At 47.2% G+C, this 19,115-nt stretch overlaps 1 protein-coding gene across 7 annotated transcripts in view; it reads right to left on the bottom strand.

The window, feature by feature from the left end:
* Positions 1-754: 754 nt before the first annotated feature.
* Positions 755-19,115, bottom strand: part of MICU1 (mitochondrial calcium uptake 1) — an 84,677-nt gene continuing 66,316 nt past the window's right edge. For all 7 annotated transcript variants that reach the window (XM_032117108.1, XM_032117109.1, XM_032117107.1 and 4 more), the window contains 4 exons: positions 12,552-12,689; positions 8,381-8,489; positions 2,922-3,011; positions 755-1,539 (listed from right to left, as the gene is read on the bottom strand). In XM_032117108.1, the coding sequence (XP_031972999.1) occupies positions 1,376-1,539; positions 2,922-3,011; positions 8,381-8,489; positions 12,552-12,689 (501 nt within the window). In that variant the 3' untranslated portion in view covers positions 755-1,375. The remainder of the gene's footprint in view (positions 1,540-2,921; positions 3,012-8,380; positions 8,490-12,551; positions 12,690-19,115) is intronic.

The following is a 19,115-nucleotide window of genomic DNA, read 5'->3' as shown; positions in this document are numbered from 1 at the left end:
CACAGTGGTCTGTGGGGTGTGACAGCACAGGGACCCAAACCACCCCAGAGGAGCAGGTTCTGGCTGGGAAACGAGGGAGGGGAGGAAGATGACTCTAGATGGAGTGATCAGGATTAATGTCCCCGTATGAACCATGGAATCCTACAGTGGTTTGGGTTGGAAGGACCTTAAACCCACCCCCTGCCACCCCTGCCATGGGCAGGGACACCTCCCACTGTCCCAGGCTGCTCCCAGCCCCAATGTCCAGCCTGGCCTTGGGCACTGCCAGGGATCCAGGGGCAGCCCCAGCTGCTCTGGGCACCCTGTGCCAGGGCCTGCCCACCCTGCCAGGGAACAATTCCTTCCCAATATCCCATCCATCCCCGCCCTCTGGCAGTGGGAAGCCATCTCCCCTTGTCCTGGCACTCAAGGCCCTTGTAAATATTCCCTCTCCGTGTTTCTTGTCACCTCCTTCAGGCACTGGAAGACCACAGTTAGGTCACCCTGAAGTTTCTCTCCAGGCTGAACAATCCCACCTCTCCCGGCCTTTTCTCACAGCAGAGCTGCTCCACCCCTCTGATCATCTTGGTGCTCTTCTCCGGACCTGCTCCAGCAGCTCCAGGTCCTTCCTGTGCTGGGGAAGGAAAGTATTCCAGGAGTGATTTATCCCCTTTGTCTTTCCAGCTCTGGAAAGTCACGGGGATTTTTCCCCATCTTCAGTGGCCCAGCCCCAGGCTTGGGTGAAGACCTGGAGCAATGCAGAGACAGAGCCAGGTTGTTGTGAGCAACATCTTTACATGGTATTTTACAGAGGACAGCACCCGGCAGCCAACGCCTGTCAGCTCCTTCCCGGGACAAGTCCCCACGGAGAGGGCTCTCCATTTAGGAAATTAATTAGGGAGCTCCTGCAGCAGGATGCTTGTGCACAGCAGGAAGGGCAGGAGAGCCAGTTGCTCCACTGCTTTTAGCTGCTCTTCCCCAGAGGCAGCACCTCTGCCCCCGTGCAGCACGGAGCTTTTGGCTGGCTGAAATCCTGGTCTGGGATCCAGGAAATCCAGGAATCGCACGGCTTTTCTGAGGAGCAGTCTGAGAATCAAAATAACCCCCATGCCCTTTCTTCATAGCATTAAAGAGAGCTGCTTCTGGGCCCAGCTCTCGAGCAGGGCACACCACACTGCGGAGGTGGTGGCAGTAAAAGTCCTTTCCCTGTTCCTGAGAGAGAGGAATACTGAGGAGCCAGCAGCAAGCAAATACAACAGGCATGGATTTCTAACTCGGATTTACAAAACCCTCCTGTTCCAGACAGCCTGGACTCTCCCGAGCCTGGTGCCACCTCCCAGTGCCCACGGGCTGTCAGGGCTGCTCCAGGGAATGGGAGTGCTCCTTCCTGACCCCCCTACTGCTGCTTGGGAGCCGTGAAGTCCCACGCTGTCTCCTGGGCACACTTCCACATGGCCCTCATGAGCCGGGTGAAGCCCATGTCCTTGGGCTTCTCCAAGCCCCTCATCAGCCGCTGCTTCATGATGGCAACAAACTCCTTGTTGCTCAGCTCCCCGTTCCCTGTGAAAAGGAGGAAAAATAATCAGAGATCCACCAGCAACCTCCTTGAAATGATAACTTTAAAGGGCAGCAGCCACGAGTGTCCTTTCCTGCAGAGACTAAGACCACATTTGGCTCTCACCTCCCAAAATACCCTGCTGAGCAAGGGTTCCCGAGCCACAGAGTTTAAATCCCAACCCTATGGATGCTTGCAGGAGGCAGAAAAGCAAATGCAAATCAAATGTTCGTGTCCTCACAGGAAACACTGCTTTAAGTGATTTAGGAAATTATGGGTGCACAGATTTTTCTTAATGGACTAGAAGGAAAGGCTTGTTGATCTGATGAATGAGGTTATGGAGAATGCTGCCACTGGGCAGCAAAATTCCAGCAAACTATCAAGGGGTGAGCAAAATTCCCTCCAGTACTGCAGGTTTTTAATGTCTGTAAACACTGATGGAATGAAAACAACAAAATAATAATGAAAACAAGAGGTCTGTGCCCGCTTTTCTACTTGATTTCTTCCTTGGGGGACTCCTCTGGCAACCAGAGTCTTTCCCCCCAAAGATTTGCTACCAAAATATTTAGGAGATTCTCCTCTGAGAGAAGGCAAACAGGGAATATTTGGATACACTTCAGCACGCTCTAATTTCCAGCCTGATCATCTGGCTTGAAGATTGTATCAGAACAGTGGCAGTGAAGCACAGAGGAAAATAAAACAGGAGACCTTAGAAAGGTGCAAAGGAGCAGGTGGGGCTGAAAGCGAGAGGGAAAACAAGAAATAAAATAATGAAAGGCATTTTTTAATGTTCGTACTTATGCCCCAGTGCTGCCACTCAGAGCTGCCAGATGCTGGTGACTGTGCTGGAGAAGCAGGGTGCCAGCCAGGACTCTGATTTTGGCTTGGCAGTTTTGGGCAAATGCAGAAGTTCCAAGTTGGAATCGCTGCCATCTGGCAGAGACTCCAGTAACTCCCATTAAACCAAGCCAGGAGTGCTTCCGTGTGGCAACAACTACCCTGGAGCACTTGCATCCTCTGCAGAGCCACGAGCTTCCCAGCAGGGCACAGAGCTGACATTAATTAGTTAATGATTAATTAGTTAAGCTGACATTTGTCTAGGACACTTTGGAGAGAAAGCCCCAGACCGGCTGTTTCCAACACTGGAGCGCAACAGCTCATTTTGTTAAACAAACTGGAGTTCTGGGGGGGAAGGAAGGAACAAAGCATGCACACCAAACCCTCCCATCCATGCTCCAGGATCCACATCTCACAAGGTGGGTACATTGGATCCCCTTCCCAAAAGGGCGGGGATCACCACAGATCCGTGGACGAAGAGCCCTGTTCCCCTGGACTTTTCCCCTGGACTGACTCTCCCGGCCCAGCTGAGGTTGCGGTGCTCACTCACCGTCGCAGTCGAAGAGCGCGAACACCACGTCACACACATGGTCCGAGAGCTCCACCTTGGCCACTGTCCTGGCCACCTGCTGCATGGTCACTGCAACAGAGGGAGGGCACAGGGTCACAGAGGGGTCAGGATGTGCTGGCCACAGTGGGAGGCTCCTGTTCCTCCCTGGAAAATGGCCTTTGTGTCTTCAGAGAGGCCTGGAATAAGCCCGACCAACGAGGCAGCTCCTTCTGACAGAGTTCCAAAGATGATATTTTATCAAGCACTATCCCAGGAGGCTGGGAATTACAAAAACTGCTTTTCCTGATGCAACCAGTAATTGCTGAATGAACCCACCCTCCCACAGGGAGCACACCAGGTTAACCTTGCAATAAAATAAAGAGTTGTAAGGAGTATTTCCCTTTTCTCCCCACACCGGCAGCAGAGAAGTGAGCAGGAGTTTTATTCCCACCTTTCAAAAAGGGCAATCCAGGAGCTGTCAATCTGGAAGGGTTAGGCAGTTGATTTTGCTGCACAAATGGGAGAAAAAAAGCCCTCACTAGGCTGGTGTGAGTATTTAAATTGCTTCCCTACAAAGCCTGACCCAAGGAAATTCCATCCCCAGCAACTGGGATCAAAGCTTAGCTGTGGAGTAAGGGAAAAGAGGGAAGTGATGCACCACAAAACCAGACTGAGACCAAAACCAGCCTCTGCTTTCCTCTACAGCATCCTTATGGGTTTCTGCACCCCCGGTCCTTCAGGAATTTTGGAGAGTTAAGTGTGTCGGAAAGGAAAAAATAATCATCCAATATAGACCGTAACTGGATTAATTACAAACTGCATAAAATATTTCTAATTGGATTTTTTTTTTTTTATGATTGTTTACATTATTGGTACCTTCCACCTCATTTCTGCTCCCCTGAGTGAAATTTGGGGTATTCTGAGAGGAATTCACAGCCACCATCAGGTCATTTTCCCCACAAAACCACTCCTTTTACTAAATAATGCAGGAGAAAATTGAAATTACACATTATCTATATGTGAAACATATATAATCTCAAGTAGGACCCTGCTTTTCCCACGTAATTATTCTTCTTGAGTGAAATTCCTTTCCTCCATGAGTGATGTAGCTCCAGTCAGCAGTCATTACTCTGTATTTCCTCAGACAGCAACACCAAGTTGCATTTAATTTGTTGTAAATGTACAACTTCTCTCAAGGTGCCTCACCTCCATGCCATCCTCCCCTCCTGGTGCCCTAGGTACCCTATTGCTGTAGCCTTCCATGTAAAGAAAAAAAGTTAGAATGATTTCCTAGATCACAGAATCCCAGTCTGGTTTGGGTTGGAAGGGACCCCAAAGCCCATCCAGTGCCACCCCTGCCACGGGCAGGGACACCTCCCACTGTCCCAGGCTGCTCCAAGCCCCAGTGTCCAGCCTGGCCTTGGGCACTGCCAGGGATCCAGGGGCAGCCCCAGCTGCTCTGGGCACCCTGTGCCAGGGCCTGCCCACCCTCCCAGGGAACAATTCCTCCCTAACACCAAATCTAAATCTCCCCTTTCAGTTTAAAACCACTGCTCCTCGTCCTAAGCCCTTTAATTGTAAGTCATGGTTTTGTGCTGAGATTTCACCCCCTCCTTCCATCTCTGCAGGGATTCTCCTGATCCCTCCTCTCCTATTTATTTTTCACGGCCACAGTTTTCCCAGCTGGGACTTGTACTCACAGCCACCAGTTCCTGCTTCCTCTCCTATTAATCCAACTGGACAAGTGTCAGCTCCATCCCATCATTCTTTCTCGATGCCAAAGTGACTTCACAGGGGCTGCATGACTGTGCTGTGCTCTGTTAGGGCTATGCTGGTTTTTAAGGAATCATAGGCAAGGGGGAAAGCGTCTCCACTTTCCATTTCCAAGCACACACTCCAGACTACAAGGTAGCTCGGGGAATCAAATAAAATTGAAGTAAACCTGCTGGAGTAATTTCTTTACCATTTCACAAAATGAAATAGGTGCTGTCTGGGGAACATCTCTTCAAACAAAGCCTGTCCAGGTTTGGGGTTCTGGGACAGAAATTTTCCTGGATTTCATACCATCAAAAATGAGTTCCACATTTGTCTTAAAAAGCTTCTAAAATTTCATGCATTGGTATCTCCCACTGGTTCCTTTAATGAGCCATCTGAGTTATTTTATGCAAGTTTAGTGTCTGACACAGTTATCCTTTTTTTCCACTCTGATTTCCAGACCTGCACCCTGAGCAATGCCTCACCGAGTGCCTGCAAACGGAGCTTCGCTCCAGGCCAGAGCCTCGCCAGATGGCAAACTTCACTTTTTCCTCCAGTTTGAGATTAATCACACATTTGGCCAAAACAATGGACAGCTGGGCTGCTGCCTTTGTTTTCCAAATGGCACTCGGGGTGATGGGAGCAGAGCTCCCTGCCCTGGGCCATTCCAGGATGGAAAGGCAGGACACATGTGTCTTGGGCTCCCAGAAATCAGTCTCACGTTGATGCCCAGGTTTCATTTCAAGGCTCCCAGTGTGAAATGTTGGATGCTATCACTGACAGCAGAGCTACCAAAATCTGTTTAACTTTTTACAAATTATTTGCATGAATGCGTGCTGGAACACCCATGCAGGAAAGAGATGGATAAGCCTTATGCAATCCTGTGGGCACAGCACATTTTCCTTTGTCTCCTCAAACCGTGAGGCTGCAGCTGAGCAGAAGCTGCTTTGACATCAAAGGGCACATGACAGAAAGTCATGGAGATCAGGGAGAAAAAAGCAGAGCTCCCAGACCAAAGGCAGAGCCAACCCTGTGTTTGTGCAAATATCCGCAGCCGTAAATACGTAAAGGAAGGAAATTCCTTGGAGAGATCCCAAACCTGACTGCAGGTGGCCCAGGGCAAGTGGCTGTAGGGGATCCTGTTGGATATGGGGGTCTCCAGAGACCCCTCACAAGTCTTCCCCTCCCAACCACCAGCACTGCCAGTATTCCAGAGGAGCAATCCCAGCTGTGCTTCCAGGAGGAATGACTTCTTCCGTCCATCTCCAAGGCAGAGCAAAGCAAGCAGCAATTCCCTGACTGCATTCCAAGCTCACCTCTGCCTCCTTCCCGATTCCCTGTCAACTCTGCAGCCGTTTCAAGCAGCATAAGTCAAACAAAATGATTTATTGAACCTCTCCGGGGCTCCAGCCCTGCTCCAAGCACGGATCAGCAGCAGGCTCAGCTGTCTCCCCGTGCTTTGGCCCATCCATGGCTTGCCCTGAGCCCCAGAGGAGTTATCCTGTGGCTCTTCGCCAGGAGAAGGGCTGCTTGGAAAGCCTGGCTGCCCACAGTGCCAGGAAAAGTGCAATTCACACCCTCCTGAAAGGGGAATAAGCACCAAATTCAGTTCCTGTCCTGCTTCCAGCTGTGAGCCCAGGCTGGGGAAGTCTTCTAAGGAATGCTTGTGATTTAGGAGAATGACAGCTATTATGTTGCTGGGAAAATGAAAGATGGGCTAACAAATAATCTGGGTGTTTTTAAATGGGTCATTAAAATACAGGTTTATGATCCTTTTTAGAAGAAGAACCGACTTTAGCTCAGCACAGAAAACAGGCTGTCAAGCTCTGGCTGTTTGGTAGCAGCCATTTTTTCCCCTCTGAAATTTTAAACAGCCCTTCTAAAATCATAATAATGTTTGCTGCATTGTTAGCAGCAAATTATTACACAAACTAACCTCTTCCTAGTCCCCATCCCAGGAGTAATTTTTACATTTGTTAGTTCGTAACAAGCAACCGTGTGAAAGCTTGACTTTTGGGAGGGCACACCCCATTTATGGTTTATTTGATTTAAATCTGGTTCCTGCCCAAGAAAGGTTCCCTTACCCCAGCCAAACACTTCCAGTTCAGTGTCTGCACGAGCTCATTAATGGCACTTAATTAAACAGCAATCACACTGATTTACCAACTGCATACAGACCTAAATTCTGCAAAAATGCATATTCCATGACAGGACAATGTTAATTTCCTGTAGGCACTGAGTAAATTGGATTTGCTGGGCTATTATCTCCTCTGGGATGCTGCTCAGAGCAGCAGCAGCACACCCAGACTTGGTATTTTACTTTTAAATGAAAGAAAATCCTATCAGGTTCTTTTAAGTCTTATGGTAGTGATTATCTAAACCAGAGAGTACAGATGATTTACCTCAAAAAAAATTTAAGATGAGAAGGGCTGCTGACACACACAAGAAGAGATGTGACACGTTTGTTTCCCTCTGCAATTCCACTGCCCCAAAACCTATGCCTTAATATTCCCACAACAGCAGCAGCTGGAATAGCTGATTTCCACAATGTTTAATTCTGCAGCTGCCTAAATAAATCAGCTTTAACTTTGTAGTAGACAAGAATTTCCACTAAGCCTAAAAATCTTTTAATGAGTTTGCCATCTTTTTTTTATATTCTCAGTCTGTTAAAAAAAAAAAATCTCTCTTAAAAAAATCTAGAAGAGCAAAGCACACACTTGTGATGGATCCTGGCAGCAGAGCAGGACTTTGGTTTGAAATATGTTTGGGGGGTTTTTTGCCCTTTTTTTCTTTTACAACAGCATGTCAGATCTAAGAACATACCTGAGACAGACCAGCTCAGAGAAGGAAACATGATGAGGAGGAGGAGAGTATGGATTGGTGGGATCAATAAACCACATTATTACCAAGGTCCCCAGGAAACACCAGCTCTGAGGTTTATTCAGCCCACTCCTCTGGACTGTGGGTTATCTGAAATAGAGTCTCTGGACAGACTTTAATGCTCAGTCTGGGATCTCAGTGGTGTTCCAGTGCTCCCCCTCTTTCCCTCCAGCAGCACTCCCAGGAGCTCCAAAGGTGTTTGCCCCTGCTTGGACTTCCAATCAGAAATGCAGCATCCAGCCCTTATTTCTAGGCAAAGTCTCTGATTTTTGAGCAAAGCTGAAACAAAAGAAGGGTTAAGCAGTTCCTACCACCAGCCCCACTGCTGGTGTGCCTCTGCCACATGGACCAGAGACCTTCACAGAAGGTAAGTCTGCAAGAACTTTTTTATGCTCATTTTGGAGGTCTTTTATACAAGGAGAAAAGAAGGTCACTTCAGAAGATGGGGATGAAGAAGAAACACTGGTGTCCCTGGGACCTGGAGCCAGAGCACGTGGCACACTTATCAGGTCACCTTGCCTCTGCACACAGCAGAATGGGCCTGCTGAAGGTACCACCATGCAATCACTGCTTCCTCATCCATTCAGGCTACATTCAGCCTTTTTTCTGCCTGTATCTCAAACTGTGGAAGTAGAAAACCTGAAATCCCTCTTTATGCGTGGATGTACCGAGCTAAGCACCTCATTACAGGGAGGAATTGCAGTTTGGGTACACTTTTAACCTATCAGCCTGGGCTTGTTTGACATCTTCCCAACTCCAAAGACACGGCATGAGTTGTGCTCCCTCAGGTTTTCAGCACCTGAACATCCCACAGGTTTTAATACCTTTATCAAGAGAAGCTCCAGCCATGTGGTAGAAGCTCAAAGCCGTGTCCACATCATTTATGTTCTTCAGAAAAGTGAAGAAGTTCTCCACTTCCTCAAATGTGAGCCCCTAGGACAGAGAAAAGACACTCATGTGGTGATGGGAAACGGAGATCAGGGACAGTGCCTGGAAATGACAAAGTGACTCATTGGCCCAAAGTTGTAGCCAGAAGGGAATTCATCTGCACACTCCAAAAACTCAGCCTTGGCACTTGAGGATGTGAGTTGTGACCTGTACTTTTGTTCCCCTCCTGCTTCACACTCCTGGCCCCCACCAGTCCTGCAATGGGAGGGGACTGAAAACCATTTCCCAGGTGAGGGGGGACACCACCAGCCTGTAGTTGGGGTGCAGGAGACCACTGCAAACAGGTGAATTTATAATGTTTTTTGAAGCCTGCACACTTGCAATGACAATATGAAACAGTCTGTGCACTGCAAGGTCTCTCCCAAGAGGCTCAGGGATCCCTGGGGGCATCCATGTCTTCTTACCCAGTGTGACAGAAGGTGACACTGCAAAGCACAGAGGTGTCCCAGTTTGCTTTGCTGCTGGAGGCAGGATCCCTGTCTGCTCCACTTACCTGGGCCAGGTGAGCGTGTACTCGGTGAGTGCCGACAGCCACGCTCTGGGATAGTCATGGAAAACATCCTGAGATCCCCAGGAGAGGAAGTGCCGATGAGCACAGCTCTGGGAACCTCACCTGGATACACTACACCTGATCTTATCAACCTGTTCAGCTCCAGCACAACCACAGCAGTGCTGGGACAAGAGCTGGAGCCTCCAGCTCCTCCAGCACAGCCACGGCATGGAGCCAAGGGAGGAGGTGAATCATCACCACAGTAATAACCACTCAGACTCCCTCTCTGGGAGGGAGAAATCAGCTTGTCAAGAGCAGTTCAGGTTCAGGCTCCTCCTATCCTGCCTGGCACAACAGATTGATAGAGCAAGATACTAAAATTCCTAACTGCAGAACATGGCACAGTTCCACGATCTGGATGTGTTCAGCAGGTACTGTCAAATATAAATTTACACAATCTGCTGTAACTCTGCTTGAACAACCTCTAATCAGGGAAGAAGCCACCAATCTTTTGAAAGATAAAGAACGTTTTTAAGGCCTTTCCACACAGACATTTGCAGCTTGTTCCTATCTTTGCTGTGAGTATGTGGCACTGCACTGATGATCTACATGTGCACCAACACATGCAACAGCAGCTTTGCCAGCCCTGGATTCGTGGATCTGGGCCAAAAGGGATGAGATGGCAAAATGGGAGAGCACATGTGGACAACAGAGCTGCCTGAAGAGAGAAATCCCTGGTGTCTCTGCAGGGAGCTTTCCTCAGATGTTTGCCTGCTCCTCTTCCCGAGAGGAACGCTAGGATGCACAGGACAATTAAATTAAATACTGTCCTAGGAAAAAAATAATCCACTAAATCAGGTACTTCTGCAGGAAGCACTGCAAAGATCCCTCTGTTTTGTACAATGGTTCTACCAGAGAAAATATCTTTGCAATTATCACGATGCCTCCCTGCCTGGGAGCAGGGCACTGAAAGTGCAGAAAGTCAGGAGGAACCATGAGGTGTGTGGCCAGTTCCAGGCCAGCAGAAGACACTGTGCTGTGATCTGCCTGCTCTGTTTGGGACATCTGAGGTTTGTAGTGTTCTGAACAAAGAGCCATAAGCCTCGTATTTTCCTGGAATTCACAAAATGGCAGACGCCAAGGGAAGCAGCACTGCTGTCTGTGCAAAATGGATCCTTGTTTGGAATCCTGGCATGGTTTGGGTTGGAAGGGACCTCAAAGCCCATCTCATTCCACCCCCTGCCATGGGCAGGGACACCTTCCACTATCCCAGGGTGCTCCAAGCCCCGTCCAACCTGGCCTTTGTGGTCCTTTCATCAGCTGGAAAAGCAAAACCAGTGACACACGTGTATCCTACAAATCCTGGCTTTCATGTGAACAAAACCACTGAATGTCTGTAGCAAGAATACCATCAGTATTATGAAATTTAGTATTTTTTTGAGGAATCCTATAGGTGAGGCTGGCATCAGCATTAACTCTATTCCACAGAATAAAATAAAAAAAATAAAAATCAGAGACTGGGACAGCCTCAGACAAGTCAACAGATGAATGATCACGTCTTTCAAGGCATTTGTAGCTCCATCTGTTGATTCATAAGCCTGAATCCCTTCATCACCCAAGTAATCCTCACAAAACATAAGCAGGGAGACTCCAGAAGCACTTAACCTGTTTGTAACACAACAGCTCAAACACCTCCTGCAAAAATTAGGGCTTTTCACCTGGGAAGCCAGGTGTTTCACCTCACTGCCACCCCCTGCCATCTCCGCAGAAAAATATCCCAGCCAGCCCCCAAAGCATGTGTAGAAGATTACATGAACCACGAGTTTCTGAAGAGACAGCTTGGCTTTCCTAGCAGTTAGGGGGGCATAAACCAAGTGATACCTTGCTTGTGAATATTACTGATGACTCGGGTCCTTTTTACTAGGAGAAAAGCAGCTGTGTAAGTACAACTTGGGGAGGACAATCATAAGCAACGTTAAGCAAAGCAGAGTGTGGCAGCTCTGCTGAATAGGCTAAGTTCACCTACCCAGAGGAGGATGGGATTTTTCCTCAAGAAAAATAAAAATAATGAAAGCAGATTAGCAATTAATACAAGAAAACTTACCACTCCCAAAAGCAGGAATGCAGAATAACAGCACTGGAAAACAGCTAAAGATTAGATTAAACCCAGAGTTTTATCATTTTGGAGGCGGACAGGGTTGCCTTGTGCAGCCAAGGTAATTGCATCAGACAAGGAGGACAAGGTTTGGCACATTCCATAAGAAAGCTCTCACAAGGGAACTGCACTTCCAAGGGAAAGCCTTACTGGGGAAGTTCGAGACAGTTTCTGGGCATTTCATCCTCAGCAGTGTAAGGAATCGTGAATTTTCCACCAATTCTGTTCCTTGCAAATATCATTTTTTTTGTCCTATTGCCCATTTTCTCTCCTTGAAAGGCCTTGGAATAAAGGAAGATAAAGACTTGCTCTGATTCTGGCTGGCTGTAAATAGAAAGACAGTCTGGCTGATTTGGGGATGAGGAATAAGGTAAGAACAAGAAGTTCTTCCTCTGGCACAGATGTCAGGGTCTTGGCTTACACATGAAAGGAAGAAAACATCTGCTGTAGGAAACCTTCCAAAATAAATCCCTCTGCCTCTTTTCTCATATATCCAGCTACTGTTCAGTAGTATCTATACACACATACATACATATATATATACACCCCAAAAATCACAGGAAAAGAATCAACAATTTGCAAGCTTTAACAACAGAGCTGATATTTTCTATTAGACACACATTGCATTTCAGCACTTTTTCCTGGAGAAATCAAATTATTCCTGTTAATGTAGGAATCCCATTAGGAACAAAAAAAGGACCAGACTCTGGTAAAAACTTTTGTTTTATAACACACTTGGCATCTAAACCAGTTAAGAAATAAACTCCAGTTCTGATGTCAGAAGAAAGCGGCTCTAAAACAGCCAGCCAAAGACTTTCCATCCATTCTCACTTTGATGAATTGCTTGTTTATATCCTAGTTAATAAAAGCACATTCCAGCTTAATAAAAGAACATCCATTATAGGAGCAGATGTAAAATTCTAATGCTCAATAATGTCTCAGCCCATACTTACCTTACCTGATAAAGCACATCTTGTGTTATGGATATCTTATTCCAAAGTCTCTCACTGAATTAATGAGTGCAGGGTGTGCAAACTTACTCCTAAATGGTGAGTAATTTTTCCCAGAAGTTAATAACTAAATAATAAACTGCCTGGTCTGCAGCTAATGAATCCAAGGTCGAGCCAGGAACTGGGAGCACGGCTTCAGTGTTTGTTCTGGCTCCAGACCCAGGGTGCCATTCAGCAAATTGAATTTTTAAAATTACAGCATCTATTTTCATAAGGAACAAACCTACAGCCTGAACTGGCCACTGACCACTGCATTCCCAGCTCTTCCCTCTCTCCACCAGGGCTTAACATGCAGCGGATACTTTTCCGAAGAAGACAGGAATTAACTCATTTCTCAGCCCAGCCTGGGCTGGCTGAGAAATTTCCCCAAATTTTCCATGAACGCCACTGACCTCTCCATCCTGGAAGTGCTTCTTGAGCTGTTTCAGCATGACAGTGAGCTTCTTGGACTGCACCCCGCTGTATGCCAGCAGCATGCTCCCGAACTGCCGCTCCGTGATCCGCCCCTCCACCGGGTCGTGCCGCTCGAACTGGAAGGGAAAGGAAAACAGGGAGATGAAAACAAGGAGCAGCAGAAAGCTCCAGCCAAGGCATGAAGCATAAAAAAGGCACCATAAAAAATTGACACTGCAGGAAACACTGGTGAAGGAGAAATCCTGATGTGCTCCAATATCTGCTTTCCCCAGGATTGTCTCTCAATGTTGTCCCTACGTGCAATTCCTTGGACAGCTCTTGGGAGAAGCCTTTGTATCTTGTCCTCTCAGTTTCATCCCACAGGACTGAGCTAATGAGGGGTTCCATGGTTGCTCTCAACGGGGACAGTGGTTAATAAACCAAGGAGAAGTCCTGTAAAAGTCTTCTAATTTTACTCTTCTCTGCTCCAAGACCAAGTACCAGTGTCCCAGCAAGGGAAGGTTCATGGATGCCTCCAGACTTCACCTTCCCCAAGTTCTCCTCATCCTCAGACCCTTCCAGTCCCTGACTCTTACAAAAGCTGCTGTGAGGTCCCTGCAGAGCTTCCAAAAAGCCCTTGGGCAGAGAAAGGTTTTCTCCACTAAAGCATCTCTCCTGCAGTAGTTTATCTCCTGACTTTCACTGCAGGGAAGGAGGGAAGAGCTATTCCCCAGCTTGGGAAGGTGCTGGGTTGGAGCACCAGGTCTCTGCCCATTGAATAATGGGGATTACATCCTTTCCTTTTTCCCCACCTCTGTGAATCTACAAACATCAACATTAGACTTCACCCAGTTTCACAGATCTCAGCACTTGGGATCCCTTAGTTGGGATAGATTATATCCCTTCACACTTACCAGGAAACACAAGACCAACACTCCAGCTGATCACAAGCCAGACGATGACATTGAACAACAAAATTAATTTTTATACTCATGGGAAACACTTGGTACCAGTGATTGACATCCTGCTGCCTGCTGAGTTTGCCATTCCTGCCTCAGCCGCTCTTCAGTGCTAATGAATTTTTAATTATTAGCATATCAACCAGATTTTGGCTGCTTTTCCCAGTGGGACACCAAGGAAATCCTGATAAGTGAAGCACCAAGGCTGGAGGGATTTGTATGGGCAACTCTGGCAGGAGGGAGATCCCAAACGGAGAAATTCTGCTCCTCAGCCCCCTTGTGCTTTCACCTGAGTGGTGCCCAGAGTTTTGGGGAAAAGATGGTGGTTTCTACTGTCATCTGATACAGGCTTTGGGGATCACTCATGATGCAAAATGTGGGCCTCTCCCATCCTCCTGTGCTGGGGAAAGGAGAGGGAAAACTCATTTGGAGGAAATGTTCTTCATTAAAAAGCTAAAGTAGTAGTTTCTGCCACGCCTGAAGAATGCAAAGAAGTTTTACAATGCCCCTGGGACACAAAAATTTGCCATTGGTGCTGCTTCAAAAGCAGCACTGATGCTTTCTTCTGCTGTAATATTTCTAATTTCATCCCCAAAGACACAAACCAGCAGTTTTCTACCAACAGCCTTAAAATACCTCAGTTTTAGCAGAGCTTTAGGTAGCATCTTTAATTAAAGGCTAGGAAACAGGTCCAAATATTTCAAATCAACCTCCTAAGTGGTGACTATGCTCAGAAAATCTCAAGTTGGTGTCTAAAGGCCCATCAACCCCCTCTCCCCCTTCCCTGCATTAAGGATCAGGCACTGGGCAGCTCCACGGGGTAACACAAGCAAGCACAGCTCCCTGCAGATGGGGAAATAAAGAACCAACTCCTTGCAGTACTTTTGGAACTAAACCTTCAGATTGTGGCCAGTTTTGCGCTACCAGATGCAAAAAAGACCAGAAAGGAAAAATTAAAAAGCTTTTCATCTTCATTTTTCTACTGATACACCACACAACTATGTGCAAGAAACAAAACAAAACAAAAGCCTGGAAATGATGGAATTTGTGCTGCTTATTATTTATCTCCCTTTAAAATTAACATCTCTAACATTAAATCAGAACAGTCAGATGCCCACTGTCACATACAGTGGTGCTCATTGCAAAGGTCAGCCCAGAAGGGGGCTGGGAAGTGAGAGCTGGTCCGCATCCAGTTCCCAAATTCCAATATAAGCACCACTGAACTGAGAAGAAGCAACAACATCACGGTGAGGGATCAACAAAGTTCAAATCTTGCCTCCTAGCTACTGTCAGATGCATTTCAATTAATTACAGAAGGGATAAGCAGGGCATGTCATTCAAAGATGATGTAGACAAATTTCAGGGAGGGAATTCTACTTTTTTTTTTTCTGGTATGTCAGAGATTGTGCTTATCCATGAAGAAACTCGGCTTCAAAGGATTTGTGAGTGGAAACCCATTGATTTCTGATGAAAGAAAACCCCCAGCTACCCCTGACACCCCCCTTTCCCTCCTCCCTGTTGGGAGCAGAGATACATCCATGCTCCTCTACCCTCTGGAATGTCTTCTAGCCAAACACAACTCACCACTTGGAAATGAAGGAGGGTGCAAAGCCTACAGGAATTTTTCTTTCAGTACTCAATACACAGCCTACAAACAGTGTTAAGTGTTAAAATCCTCTGGGAAAAGGCAGGGGAAATAGTGCCATTGCCAGATAATCACGATTATTTGCCTCCGTGCACAGGATGACACTGTACAGGTCGTTTTTCTGGTCACTCGGGGGGGAAAACAACCCCAAACCCTACAAGGAGGGGACGCAGGGCACAGCACTCGGACTCATTAGAGGCAAACGAGTCCTCTGACAGCCGTTCCCTTTCATGGATCTTAGAGAAGGAAAAGCAGGGCCAAAGCACTCCCTGACCCGGCATCGCTGCGACCGCCCAGAGGGGGACGGAGCAGCTCCTGCTCCCAGCATCCCACCAGGACAAACAGAGAGGACGGGGGTGCTGGCCCGTCCCAAACTGCAGCTCCAAAATCTGCCCACGCAGTCGGACAGCGCGGCCAGCACCGCCGGAGCCGCTTCCACTGGCAGCCGCTGGGTGCCAGCAGGATCCCGCATCCGCGCAAGGCAAGCGGAATGGGATGTAGTGCTGGCCAGCGCTCTCCTGCCGGCCAGGACACCCGAGGTGCCGAAGAAATTCGCTTGAAATATAAAAGGCTGTGTTTTGAAATTCATTCAAAGCCAACGTGACGTGAAAGGACATCCAAGGCGTTTATGGAACAGTTCACCGGGAACTGTAGTGACAGGACAGGGGGAATGGCTTCAAACTGAAAGAAGGGAGGTTTAGACGGGATATTGGGAAGGAATTGTTCCCTGGGAGGGTGGGCAGGCCCTGGCACAGGGTGCCCAGAGCAGCTGGGGCTGCCCCTGGATCCCTGGCAGTGCCCAAGGTCAGGCTGGACATTGGGGCTTGGAGCAGCCTGGGACAGTGGAAGGTGTCCCTGCCCATGGCAGGGGTGGAATGAGATGAGCTTTAAGATCCCTTCCAACCCAGGCCGTTCTGGAATCCTACAGAAAGGGAAGAAGGCAGGAGAAATGGGGCGCAGCCCTTCACTTCACCAGCTTTGCTAGCCCAGTCCCAGCAGCCAGTCCAGATACACAGCAGGGTACTCCCTGATTCTTTGCTATTTAAAAGATTACCCATAACCTTAAACACGTGTTAAATAGTCCCAAACTCCCCCCAAACCTGACAGGATGAGCATATTCCTGCTCCTCTATAAGATGAAATGCCCAGTTTTGTTCAAATAACCCCACTCTCCGTCCTTCTGAGAGAAAAGCTTCCTCATATGAGGAGAGCAGAGGACAAATAAGCAATTTCCCCTGCTTCCACATCTCCTTAATTGCACAACTTTATGGAAAGGCAATACAAGGATCCATCATAAAACAATAGACCCATAATATCTTTTCTTCCTTGCTTCACTGTTATTTTCCTCCACTAACTCAATCCGCCTTGCCCTGCAGGAAATCAAATCCCAGGCTCTGAGGAGCATCCAGCCCAAACCAATTCAGAGACACCACCACGAGAAACATCCTGGTGGGAAAAAAAGAACCTGCTGGAGTTTCCTAAATGCAGACACTGGTTTCCTCTCACCTCTCCTTCTGCCAGCAAGGCTCACTGGTGGGAAATGAAGCAGCTCCGACGGCCTCAGGAAAAGGCCAAGTTTGGGTACCACACACATCTCAGGGGAAGGTTTCTCTTCCCAGCTGACTCTCCTTCCTCCTCAATAAATTTGTCATAACCAATAGTATTAACAGGGGAAAACTCTACCAAGAACTCCAATGCTGAAATCCTCTCCAAGGAGAGATTGGGAGTTTAAAAAGCTGCTCAAAAAAGGGGGAGCAGCGTTTTGTGATTGCTGCCACCAGACCGAACTGGGCCCAAGAAAGCAACCCCTGCTCTGCAACTGGGGAGGCGACACCAAAGCCCTCAGAGAGGGCTCAGCATCACCAGACAACCACGAGTGGATGTAAAAACCTCCCATGGAAAAGCGGGATAGATTGTGCCCCTCCTTCCCAACCTGGCATTTTTGGGCCAGACACACACTGGGGCTTGTGTCTCTTGCTTTGTTTGCTGGAGAAGAAGATGGCTAAAATAACCTGCAGGCCCTTCCACTTGGCACAGGCACAAACAGCATTTAGGATCCACCAAATCCCATCGGTGCAAGAAACACCCAGTTGTAACACGACCCAGCACACTGAAAACACAGCTCAGACTTTTCCTAAAGCAATGCCAAAAGGATATACTTCCTATCCTCTTCAAACACTCATATTAGCTAAATATCCAGCTGTATTTTAGCAGGCTCTTAAATTTTTAGGAAGGTTTCCCCTAAAAACCAATCAAACAGTTGATATATTCCCTACAATCTCAAAGCAGGGATCTTAAATAAATAAATGTATGTGTGCCACGTTCCTAATTGAGACAGCGAAGAGAAGTACATCTTCAAGGACTTTTGGATGGAGAGAGAAGTGTTGACGGATGATTTATGAGCTTCTTTCTGCCGGTTAAAAAAAACATCCATAGGAGAAATATTGCTAATACTAATTCTGTCGGGTTTAGGGGTAGTTGAAAAAGGTGACCTGTTCCCAGAGCTGCTCTGTGCACAATAAGGAATCAAAAGGGTCTGGGAAATAATGATTTGTAGGGTAATGATGACCCTTTAAAGTGGTATTTGCTCAAAGCTTTATTTGACAGGCTGTAATACATTATTTATCTGCAAACTACTGCAGCACTGGCTCTGTTTACTGTTCTGTAGAAGGAGGCTGCCAGGATCTCTTGTCAAGTTGCATATACAACTATGACAGGAAGAAAAAGAAAGGGGAAAACACTATATATTTCCCTAAATCTCAGCAACCTCGTCTGTCCAAAAAAATTTAATGTATTTGTGAGTAAGCTGAAGTGTTTGCACAGGCACCAAATTACTGCCAAAAAAAAAGAAAGGCAAAAGTTTCTAAAGGGTTTTTGTCTGGGAAGATTGAAGATTTAAAACACTGATTTTTTTGGGGGGATATTTATGCTGAAAGGTTTCTTCTGTGGACATGGATCTAAAGCACTGGGTTTTGCAAGATGAAGCTCAGCCCGCTCTGGACACAGCCTACAAAGAGCCCCCGGGTGTAATTACTGCATTATTTGATAAAACCCCCTCAAAGACACAGCTCTAAAGATGATCAGAGCTGCCAACAGCAGGGGGAATGAAAATGGGAAGGAGGAAATGCCAAACCCAGCCTGGACCATCGCTTCTCTTTATCTTAAAAAATAATAAAGAAATCAAAGAAATGGGAGCTATTTTCACACGGGGAAAATCCAATCTTCCAAACGCTTTCCCTGTTGGCACTTTCCCCCCTCTGCCTAAGTGAATATGTAGCAGCCAGGTTAAAAACGTCCATCTGTCAGCAGCAGTGCAATCCCAGCAGACCTGATGTTGGAGAGAAGCTTTGGAGATTTCATTGACCTTGGCAAGCCACTGCTGCCTGCAAGGGGGAAAAACTCATTCCCATCACCAGCCACTCGTTCCGCTTTAACGAGCAATTAAAGAAAGGTTATGTAAAGATGGCTGCACTTGAACTTCAGCCCCATGAATGAAAATATCTTCCTGCAGGCTCTGAAGAGATCTGTGTTTTGAAATTCTGAGCAGCGAGGGAACGACAGGAAGGAAACCTAAAGAAAAGGAATCAGTAATGCTAAGGAAAAAGGACGTGTCTGATAAATTGAAGGGACAGAGAGGGGGAAGAGTTGAGCAGCCTCCTCTCATGTCTGCTCTCCAGAACTGGCTCTGTTACTGCCATTCCTGCCCTTGACAATGCTCCTGGTACCAAGGAACAGAGCAGTTCTTCCATCCCACATGCTCCCTGAATAAAGAGGAAAGTTCAGAAGCAGAACAAACTCCCAGCCCTCCTGCAGGAAAACACACAGGACAGTGGAGCTGCAATTACCCGAGTGAAGCCATTACTCTGAAAAATACCAATATTCAAGTCTCCATGGAACTGCTCTACACAGTTTTATTAAGAAATACAACTCCCTCACTGCTTGTTAAGAGTTTCTGCTGTT

Source organism: Corvus moneduloides, chromosome 8 (genome assembly GCF_009650955.1).
Source record: "Corvus moneduloides isolate bCorMon1 chromosome 8, bCorMon1.pri, whole genome shotgun sequence".
Lineage (NCBI taxonomy): Eukaryota > Metazoa > Chordata > Aves > Passeriformes > Corvidae > Corvus > Corvus moneduloides.
Note: the sequence above shows the minus strand (reverse complement) of the source record. Positions and strands in the feature narration are given on the sequence as shown.